This window comes from Penaeus vannamei, chromosome 29, assembly GCF_042767895.1.
Source record: "Penaeus vannamei isolate JL-2024 chromosome 29, ASM4276789v1, whole genome shotgun sequence".
NCBI classification, from domain to species: Eukaryota; Metazoa; Arthropoda; class Malacostraca; order Decapoda; family Penaeidae; genus Penaeus; species Penaeus vannamei.
In genome coordinates, this window is record NC_091577.1 from 29,431,669 (window position 1) to 29,442,496 (window position 10,828).

Consider the following 10,828-nt stretch of genomic DNA (forward strand, 5'->3'; position numbering starts at 1 on the left):
TGTGTGTGCTTGTGCATTGGAGACGCTTATCCGTCTCCACCTGACCTTATTCAGGACCATTAAACATACGAGTAACCGCATCTGGCTGACCCATTCGTCTCCTTCCACATATATAACCATCTCTAATGATAATCATTTTATGAGTTTTTTTAATAGAAAGACCAGTAGAAGTGAATCTCAAATATCAAGAACTCGATGACGAACAGGTCGGAGTGACGTCCAAGATGACGTGGAAGACAGCTGATTGGAAGACATGTTGGGGACACGTTATCTTGGACCCCCCTCCCCCCCTTTTCCTCTCTCCTCATTCTCTTGCATTGGCTCTCCGTCTCTCCTATTTCCTCTCCTTTAAAAGTTGCAGTAACTGTGACTTTAGTATAAATTCTGTCTCTCTCTCTCTCTCTCTCTCTCTCTCTCTCTCTCTCTCTCTCTCTCTCTCTCTCTCTCTCTCTCTGTCCCTCTCCCTCTCTCTCTCTCTCTCTCTCTCTGAGACTGACCGCGCCGTCGGCTGTGGGTTATCCCGTCATAGGAAGCGTCGTCTTTCTCACTAAAGAGAGCAACTCGACTCGGGGAACTGCACTCCATCACTCTTAATTTTTGCTCAGCAGGAAAACCACTCCTCACTTCCACTCCTCATCGATAATTACCTTTTATTCTTTGCGATCTGGCGTGTTGGTTTTCTCTTATTTCATGGTATATTTGCCTGTAGGCCTCATGATTTTGTGCACATGTAGTTGTTGACGCTATAATCTATCATTTGTTGATATCGTAGTTTCAACACCTAAGGAATTTTGTGTGGATGTTAAAGTTTATTTCATGCCCTTTACAATGTATATATATATATATACACATATATATATGTATATATATATATATATATGTGTGTGTGTGTATGTATTTGTGTGTGTGCGTGTGTATGTGTGTGCATATATCTATTATATTCAACCATCCACGCTTAAAGATGCTGATTTCAATCGAAATTTGGGAAAAAGTTTAGTACGACTTTAGAAATCCAAAGAAAGAAAACATCTCAGGGAATGAGGGAGGAAAATGGGAAGGGGAAGGGAAGGAGAGAGTGTAGGGGGGAGAAAAAAATGGCAAAAGGTTATAGAAAATGGGAAGTAAATAAAATCTTATTTAAAAAAAACGATTTTTATTGACACATAAAAGATAACACAGTACGAAATAAATAGAACAAGTAAGTAGTAACATATGCTAGATGTAGTTTGTACTAATTGAGACGGAATCATTGAATCCTGTCGGAATTTCGCTCGAGTTCCCTGCTCAGGATGGGCGTGTTCCCTTGAACTAGTTTATCAAATGTGAAATGAACATCACCCATAATATCGAATAAATAGAACAAATAAATAGATATAACCTAGATGTTTTTTGTACTAATGAAGATTTGGAATTTCGCTCGAGTTCTCTGCTGAGGCTGAACGTGTTCCCTTGAGCTGAAGGTCGACGGTCGAGGACGCCACTTCCCGTCCCCGGAGGAGCAGGACGCAGCTGTACACGCCGGCGACGTCTGGGCCGAAGGGCGCCACCACGAGGTACGACTGAGGGACGTGAGTGCCTCGGCCGAGGGCGAACAGCGGTGCCTCGGGATCCTGGCTGACGAAGCGTCCGTCGCTGTCCCTCCACGCCACCTGTCGGCAGGGAAGGGAATTAGGTTCTGTGTTTTCCAGCAAATGACTTTGCCGTCTTCACGTGACTTCATGAAATCCTCAAGATAAACTACCGTGATGCGGAGTACGCTTGTGTGCACCAACAGGCAACAGAACCTTTCTTTGGAATAACATTAAACTCAATACTTTTCCTACCATGCAATCAACCAATCCGTCACTGGCACTCCCGAAAGGTTCATTTGCCGCACCTGTTGGTCATTAAAGTCCTAATCTATTAACAAACCGGCGCGCCTGCGCGCACTCACCTGGTATTCATGGAGGTCTAGGACGGGTTCCACTTCGGCCGAACAGACCACGAACGCCTTCTCCATGGGACCGATTTCAACCCGAGTTCCGTTCCGGATGACGGGAACGGCGGAGGAAGCCGCCCTTCCCGCAGGCGTCGGGGCCGCCAGCGACGCCGCCAGCGACGCCGCCAATAATGCCGCAAGGAGCAAGGGGACGCAGGAGGACTGACTCGCCATGCTCAGTGTAGATCTTCAGTGTAACTTCCCGAGGGCGACGCAGGAGAGGAGTGGGCGCCATGGGCTCGCTCGAACTACTTATAAGGCGTAAACGATGGCGCAATGTACTGGAAAAACGTTTGACCAATTCTATGACGTCATGTGCCTTCCGTGACGTGTAATACAGTCTCACTGGTGTTTAAGTAATTTTATATCTTTATCCCCTGCTTTTTCTTTTTAGCGCGTTTTGCATATCCGTATGATTTTTCACAATCAAATTCTTAAGAAAAAATGTACAGGTGAACATGATAGGTCAAAAAAAAAAACGGTTTTGTGTTAGCGAAAAACAGATGCTCTCTGGATAACAGCGAGTTGTGAGGTGTAGTATTATTTCGGTAATATTTTATTTGAATTAGCAATTGCTCTCCCCATTGTAATTGGTATTTAGCGCTTTTTCGAGAGCGAGTGGCAGTTGGGCGGAGAGTCGCCAGTGAGTCTGGGAGGCGGGGTAGGGGGGTGGGGGGGGGGGTTCGAGGAGCGGCGAGAGGTCAGTCGCGCTGCCACCAGGGGTCGGGGTGGACGTACGTCGCTTCGCTCGCTGCCAAGTCGCTGCTTGGGTGTATGTCCTCGAGAAGTAAAGAGAATTTCCGATACCTAGCGTTTCCTTATAACTTCAGGAGGATAGAAAATGGTTGAAAAAAAGAAGGAAGGGGAGGAAGAAAGGGAGTGGGAAATATATCTATGACTTGGTACGTCAACTTACCTTATTTGGACGCATTCATTTCTTGAAACAAAGAGTCAGAATTATTATTTTCTCATTTATCTATCCTTTGTCTTTTTCAATTGTAAATATTTAGGCCGTGAGAGTCGAAATTCCTGTTTTGCGCCCACCGCCCACAGGTCCCGAAAATGCCCGTCAAAAAAATGTTCTTATATTCAATAAATTTCATTACCCCCCCCCCCCCAAAAAAAAAAAAAAAAAAAAATCGCAGAACACTACAAACGCTTTATTCCCACGTATCACTCTTGTCATCACTAGTAACTATGAATAATAAGTGTTATGATTACCCACAAGAACTAAGACGATGATTTGATGACTTTGAAAAGCTGTTGTTCTCTTTAGATGTTTGTAGAAATGAATGATGAAAAAATAGCCTCATCAGTTTTCATTTTTCTTTGGACGCAAAATAGGAACTTTCATTCTTGTGGCTTTGTTATATTTATAATACTTGCATGGATGCGTTCATTTATTGACACTAAGGTTCAAAATTAGGCTAATATATTTTTTGGAGAAACACAAACACACTAACCTGGACGTTACTGTAATTTGTGTCAAGTCTTCTATGTTCGATTGTTATTTTGCTTCACTTCTAAATCCTGTTCGATTTTTATTTTGTTTCACTGTTTTTTTGTTTTTTTGTTTTTTTTATCGATACAATGAAGGGTTCAAAATCTATAGCCATAACCGCCTATCATTATATTCACGATATATATTCCCTTATGTATTTCCCTGCATCTCTCTCTCACTCTCTTTAACATGCATGTGGTATTAACAGTCATGAATCATGAGGATTAAGATAAGCCATTTTTATATGTTGAGAAACTCGGGATATATCTTAATCAAAATATTCCTATTAGGGGGATGAAGACAGCTAATGCTTTTATGACCGTACGTAAAAGAAAATGGGATTTTCTGTATCAACAATTACTTCGTTTAGTGTTTATTTCCATTAGGGATAAATTTCTCCTTATTTCGTCATCCGTCCAACATGATTCGCCCGAACAGCTGTATCAGAAATCTTCACACGGATCCCCAGCTGCGAAATCACGGAAGGAAAAGGAACGTGCGGGAGTGAAGAGTGGAGGCGCCAATCTCCTTATCAGCTGATGTTCTTGTAAATGCTTCCCGATAAGATTCGCTACCGAAGTCGTTGTCATTCATAGAGTATTTGAGTGGCATTAATGGAGTCTTTTGAAATAGGAGTTTAGAGTGTTAATGGAGAACATGACAGAGCGTTAGGATTGCATGGCGGGAAACTGCCATTCTGTTTACTCATAAATACCTGAAATATCAGTGATAAGATAACTTTCGTATCTCTTCGACATATTTTTACCTGACCGGAAACGTGCTAAACAAAACGAAAATCATTCGTTTCGGAGCAAACCGACAGTAGGATAACCGATCGCCTCAAATCCGGCACTCTGGGAACCTGGCCGTTGCCGGATTAGAAATTTTCGAAACCTAGAATTACCAAAACACTTTACGTAAGACTTTATAGTTCACATGATGCTGTCATTTTCGTCGAGCTGCCTGAAACAGAGTGAATGTGTAGATAACAGGAAAGAGATAAATATGAGGAAGAAGAGAAATAAAGAGAATGCGCGCCGAGCCGAGGCCACGAACACCCGTCGGACAAAGTGGAATTATACCGAAAAACTGAATTCCGGATTAAGGAGGTTTACCTTGCACAACACAGCCCTGTATACTGTGCTTATGCTAATTATTTATCTTGCAACATTCGAATGGTTCAATATGTCCCAACACATTCTTCTTACTCTGTCAAAATAAGATTTAACGGAAGTTTTAATCGAGGTCCTTGTCAACGGATTCTCTTGTGGTATCAACGGTCATAAATCATGAGAATTAAGATAAGCCATTTTTATCTGTTGAGAAACTCGGGATTTATCTTATCAAAATATTCATATTGGGGGATGAAGAATGCTAATACGAATCAAAAGACAATTTAAATCAGAAAATCGCTGGGCATGACTCATCGACTCTATTCAGTGATCTATAAGGCCGATTTTCCTTTGTTTTTCATCTCTTATTCTTTATTCCTCGTTCATTCCCCTTCACTCCTCCATTAAGCGCTTTTCTACAGAAAAAGGATTTTTGAAATTAGCATATTCAGAAAATCTTAATTAGATAAACATATACTGTAAATAATCACAAATAAAGATAAGAGAATAAAAAATATGAAACAAGGATAAATCAGAACGTGGAAGGGAGAATCAGGAGATTTTCCCGCCATGAACGAAGCAGAAGTCAGGCCGATCAGAACGCACGAAGGGAATCGAACGCCTCGCAACCACATTCCATGACTTCGAAAACTCTGTTGATGACGTCACTTTGGTCATGGAGAGAGGGTATCGAGGCAAAAGGTAGAGACCGCTGGCTTGGGGTTATATCTCCGGTTAAGCGAGGTCAATTTATCACCTTCAGTTTTGAACCGTATTTGGTGTTGACAAATGTGGAAAGGTATGAATGAGAACGAATATCTTCACAATACAAGAGATGTAAATAACCGGTTTCGATTATATCTTCGTCAGATATACATGTATTTCTGACGAAGATATAATCGAAACCGGTCAAATACATCTCTTGTATTGTGAAGTTATCGTTCTCATTCATACCTTTCCGCACACCTTCCGTTTTATGAATAAACCCACGATATTCCGAAAATGTTAGGTATTTTTCACACCAATTCTCCGTCTAGCTTTAGGCAAGGAAGTACGTATCTTCCATGGAAAATAAAGAGAGAGATAAAAATGTCTTTTCATATATATTTCACTTTCTCCTCAGTTTTAATTTCTTTTATAACATAAGCATTGACCTTCGTGATAGATATACCCAATGTGTTCTTTAAGGTTTTTAAGGTTTTCTTTGATGTTTTCGAACGGTCCAAGCATTGACCTTCGTGATAGAAATTCCTAATGTGTTCTTTAAGGTTTTTTAAGGTTTTCTTTAATGTTTTCGAACGTTGGCCGGTCCTTCCCGACGGTTTAAGAGTACGAAGATGTGCGTTTAATAGTTAAGACAAAGAATAGCAAGCGCAATTTCAAAGTTTTCGTCACATCTTACCAAGGCATTTTATTCCCCGCACCCACCTAGCAGATCTGTACCTCGACCGAGAGAATTTACGGCGAAGGTGATCAAACATTGAATCGACGACGACTTTGAGGTCCAGGTCGGGATCGACGACGACTTCGAGGTCCAGGTCGGGATCGACGACGACTTCGAGGTCCAGGTCGGGATCGACGACGACTTCGAGGTCCAGGTCGGGATCGACGACGACTTCGAGGTCCAGGTCGGGATCGACGACGACTTCGAGGTCCAGGTCGGGATCGACGACGACTTCGAGGTCCAGGTCGGGATCGACGACGACTTCGAGGTCCAGGTCGGGATCGACGACGACTTCGAGGTCCAGGTCGGGATCGACGACGACTTCGAGGTCCAGGTCGGGATCGACGACGACTTCGAGGTCCAGGTCGGGATCGACGACGACTTCGAGGTCCAGGTCGGGGGCGGAATTTCGTCGGTGTTCATCGAGAGACCCCGCCCATCCCCGTCTACTCTCGTTTTCTTTCTCTTTTTCTCTTTTGTAATCTTTTCTTTCTCATTATCTTCTTGTCGCGTTACCCCGTCCCTCCCCGTCTACCCTTGTTTTCTTTCTCTTTTTCTTTTTTTTAATCTTTTCTTTCTCATTATCTTCTTGTCGCATTACCCCGCCCCTCCCCGTCTACTCTTGTTTTCTTTTTTTTCTTTTTTTGTAATCTTGTCTTTCTCATTATCTTCTTGTCGCGTTTCCTCTCTCTCTACTTTTTTTTTTTTTTAATCTTTTCGTTCTCAAAATCTGCTTGTCGCATTTCCTCTCCCCTTTTCCTCTCATTTTCTTACTTAATTTCTTTTTTTTTTGTAGACCCTAAATTAACAAAAATGGAAATTTGATGAACATTTCCGTAGACTTCATCGAGTGAGAATGTCTTATTCGAGTGAAAACGGAACAAGAACGTTTCCAAAACTGTTTTTGATTCTCTCGCTACTTACACTACAACCGCTGCTATGACTATAATTCCCGATAACTGTATCTGCAATGTAACTGTATAATTGTATCTGCAACCGATAACTGTATCTGCATAACTGTAAGCTGCAAATAATGTATATAATAATGTAAATAACTGTATCTGCATAACTGTTATCTGCAAATAATGTATATAATAATGTAAATAACAGTATCTGTAACCGATGACTGTATCTGCAATGACGCCAATAGACGTGGTATTTAGTGAAGTTCATCATAACGATCATGATCAGTATGAAATGTGAGTCAAACGAGTGAAGAACTTGTTGTGAACATGTCGATTACACGTCCAAGATGAACGTGGACGTCTAGGTGATGGGAAGACATGCTGTAGACATGTCTTAGACCCCCTTTCACTCTCTCTCTCTCTCTCTCTCTCTCTCTCTCTCTCTCTCTCTCTCTCTCTCTCTCTCTCTCTCTCTCTCTCTCTCTCTCTCTCTCTCACTCTCTCTCTCTCTCTCTCTTTCTCTCTCTCTCTCTCTCTCTCCCTCCCTCTCTCTTTCTCTCTCTCTCTCTCCTCTCTCTCTCTCTCTCTCTCTCTCTCTCTCTCTCTCTCTCTCTCTCTCTCTCTCTCTCTCTCTCTCTCTCTCTCTCTCTCTCTCTCTCTCTCTCTCTCTCTCTTGTACTTTCTAATTCGCACTTAATACTTTTCGTGTCTCTCGCCTTCGAACGTTACAAAGACTAGAAAAGCTTAAACAGATTCACTTCACCAATCCAATATGACCTCGAAGGAAAATTTGTTATCTCAAGATAATTTTTCAGGATTTTTTCGTCATTCTCTTATGATAAGGAAAGTCACGTGAGTTTGTAATTCGTAATATCGTAATATAACATTCTGTACAAAAATCCCAACAACAGCTGTTGTAGAATACTTTTCGCAAGTGGAATAACTATAGTGGGTGAAAAGAAAAGTTGTCCTACTATCATATCTAGTTTATTAACAAATGGGATAATAAATACTATATATAGTTTCTAATAAATAGAACAAATAAATAGAAATAAAACCTAGGTTTTTTGTACTAATGAGGACTTGGAATTTCGCTCGAGTTCTCTGCTGAGGCTGAGCGTGTTCCCTTGAGCTGAAGCTCGACGGTCGAGGACGCCACTTCCCGTCCCCGGAGGAGCAGGACGCAGCTGTACACGCCGGCGACGTCTGGGCCGAAGGGCGCCACCACGAGGTACGACTGAGGGACGTGAGTGCCTCGGCCGAGGGCGAACAGCGGTGCCTCAGGATCCTGGCTGACGGAGCGTCCGTCGCTGTCCCTCCACGCCACCTGTCGGCAAAGATAGGAATTAGGCTTTGCGTTTTCGTGCTTGGACGTCTTTAGTAAGTACAGTGAAATCTCATAAGACTACAAATCATCGCGATAGTGTATGCTTGTATGTACACCCAACAACAAAAGCGGTGACGCCTCGCCAGACCTGGCTTGGAGGGATCTTGCCCTGAAAGGAGGCCCACGTTTAAACAACCTGGACATAGTTAGTGTCCTAGTTACACTAGCCAAAGCAAGGAGTGAGTGCTTTGCCTTTTCAGTCCCAATGAAGAGGCGTCACCGCTTTTGTTGTTGGGTGTACCAGCACGCATCAGCGGAATTCTTATTTAGAATAGCAAGTCTCGATACCTTTTCTACCATGTCAAGCACTTCCGAAAGGTTCATTATCCGAATCTTTTAATAAAGAGGCGCGCCTGGGCGCACTCACCTGGTATTCATGGAGGTCTAAGACGGGTTCCATTTCGGCCGTACAGACCACGAACGCCTTCTCCATGGGACGGATTTCAACCCGAGTTCCGTTCCGGATGACGGGAACGGCGGAGGAAGCCGCCCTTCCCGCAGGCGTCGGGACCGCCAGCGACGCCGCCAATAATGCCGCAAGGAGCAAGGGGACGCAGGAGCACCGAACCGCCATGCTCAGGGAGGAGTCTTAAGCTTGGTTCCCGGGGGCGAAGCAGGAGAGGAGTGAGCGCCATGGGCTCGCTCGACCCGCTTATAAGGCGTGACGTAGGTGTGACGTCACGGCATACATATGACGTCATTGTATTTTCAAAGATATGTGTTGACCGGATTTTGTTTTCTTGCTTTCGTTTTCTTCTCATTTAGTATGAACGTTTTCCATAGGTGTATTGTGTTCCATGACGAGGGAAAACCAGGTAATAAAAACGACAGATGGAAGACATCTATATAAACCTTTTGTGCCGCGCCCTCCTTCTCGAATGATCTCGACCTTTTGTCCTTGGACGATGAAGGTCAACAGAAGCGACCTGGAAAGAATGAAAGGTAGAATGACACAACACGAGAACTGTTGGTCTTAAGAAACAAAATCATTGATGTGAAGAGAGTGGTTAGACGAAGGTGGCTCAGAGAAAAGAAAAAAATGACTGAAAGAGCGTGAAGAAAGATGAATAGCACAGTAAACGGACAGGAGGGGGCATAGACAGCATACTAAACGGAAGGATCTTCAACCAGGGGGCATTTCAGCGTCCAAGAATCAATGCCTGTGAACACGAAGCACAATATGCATCACTTACGTCCCTTTTTCTTTTTTTTTGGCATTTTCATTTTCAGATCTCGGTTTTCTTATCATATACCTTCGCGGAACAGAGGAAGAGAAGGACAATCAAAAGAACGAAAGGGAAGGAGAAAGAGAAAAGAGGTGAAGAGGAGGAGGAGGAGAAGGAAAGAGGGGAGGGTGAGGGGAGAAAGAAAGGAAGGAGGAAGAGAGATGAAGAGATAAAAGAAAAAAATATGAGAAAGACAAATAAGGGCGGACGAGAATAGAATGATTCAGGCAAGACAGACCGGATAATGAAGATTTTAGTGTCCTAATCAGAGAATTAGTGGAAAACGTATTGTATGAAATGCTCGTTCTTGGAAAAGGTGCTGTGATATGAGGTATGTGATATGAGGTGATATGAGGTGATATGAGCACGTGGCTCCCATCGCTGAAGGTTTTCTTATCTCTCATTCTGATGTCTGATGTGTAATTCAGATTTTGTAAGCACTCTACACACACACACACACATATGCATAAATATCTATAATCTATAATATCTCTGCTTTTCCATGTCTGTAGTTGTATTATTTATTTATCCAAAATAAACTGTTTAAAATCAATTAGTTTATTTAATTTATTATTATTGTATTATTTATTTATCCAAATAAACTGTTCAAAATCAATTAGTTTATTTAATTTATTATTATTGTATTATTTATTTATCCAAAATAAACTGTTTAAAATCAATTAGTTTATTTAATTTATTATTATTGTATTATTTATTTATCCAAATAAACTGTTCAAAATCAATTAGTTTATTTAATTTATTATTATTGTAATATTTATTTATCCAAAATAAACTGTTCAAAATCAATTAGTTTATTTAATTTATTATTATTGTAATATTTATTTATCCAAAATAAACTGTTCAAAATCAATTAGTTTATTTAATTTATCATTATTGTAATATCTATTTATCCAAAATAAACTGTTCAAAATCAATTAGTTTATTTAATTCATTATTATTGTAATATTTATTCATCCAAAATAAACTGTTCAAAATCAATTAGTTTATTTAATTCATTATTATTGTAATATTTATTCATCCAAAATAAACTGTTCAAAATCAATTAGTTTATTTAATTCATTATTATTGTAATATTTATTTATCCAAAATAAACTGTTCAAAATCAATTAGTTTATTTAATTTATTATTATTGTAATATTTATTCATCCAAAATAAACTGTTCAAAATCAATTATTTTATCTAAATGTTGCGTCATGTGGAGCTAAGGCAACAGTAACAAGGGTGATAATGACGAGAATAACTAGAACAATGATA

The 10,828-nt window shown here is 41.0% G+C and overlaps 2 protein-coding genes across 2 annotated transcripts; both read right to left on the reverse strand.

Moving 5' to 3' along the window:
• Positions 1–1,171: 1,171 nt before the first annotated feature.
• Positions 1,172–2,264, reverse strand: LOC113825392 (uncharacterized). Its single transcript, XM_027378213.2, has 2 exons — positions 1,934–2,264; positions 1,172–1,649 (listed from the first exon to the last, which is right to left on the reverse strand). The coding sequence occupies exons 1-2, from the start codon at positions 2,150–2,152 to the stop codon at positions 1,395–1,397; spliced, it is 474 nt and encodes a 157-aa protein (XP_027234014.2). The 5' UTR covers positions 2,153–2,264; the 3' UTR covers positions 1,172–1,394.
• Positions 2,265–7,934: 5,670 nt separating this feature from the next.
• Positions 7,935–8,936, reverse strand: LOC113825391 (uncharacterized). Its single transcript, XM_027378212.2, has 2 exons — positions 8,695–8,936; positions 7,935–8,267 (listed from the first exon to the last, which is right to left on the reverse strand). Exons 1-2 carry the CDS (start codon positions 8,899–8,901, stop codon positions 8,013–8,015), a joined length of 462 nt encoding a protein of 153 aa, XP_027234013.2. The 5' UTR covers positions 8,902–8,936; the 3' UTR covers positions 7,935–8,012.
• Positions 8,937–10,828: the final 1,892 nt, after the last annotated feature.

Coding starts and splice junctions, on each gene's coding strand:
- LOC113825392 (XM_027378213.2), bottom strand. CDS start 2,152: ATGGCGAGTCAGTCCTCCTGCGTCCCCTTGCTCCTTGCGGCATTATTG. Junction 1,650..1,933: donor TAGACCTCCATGAATACCAG/GTGAGTGCGCGC, acceptor CCCTGCCGACAG/GTGGCGTGGAGGGACAGCGA.
- LOC113825391 (XM_027378212.2), bottom strand. CDS start 8,901: ATGGCGGTTCGGTGCTCCTGCGTCCCCTTGCTCCTTGCGGCATTATTG. Junction 8,268..8,694: donor TAGACCTCCATGAATACCAG/GTGAGTGCGCCC, acceptor CTTTGCCGACAG/GTGGCGTGGAGGGACAGCGA.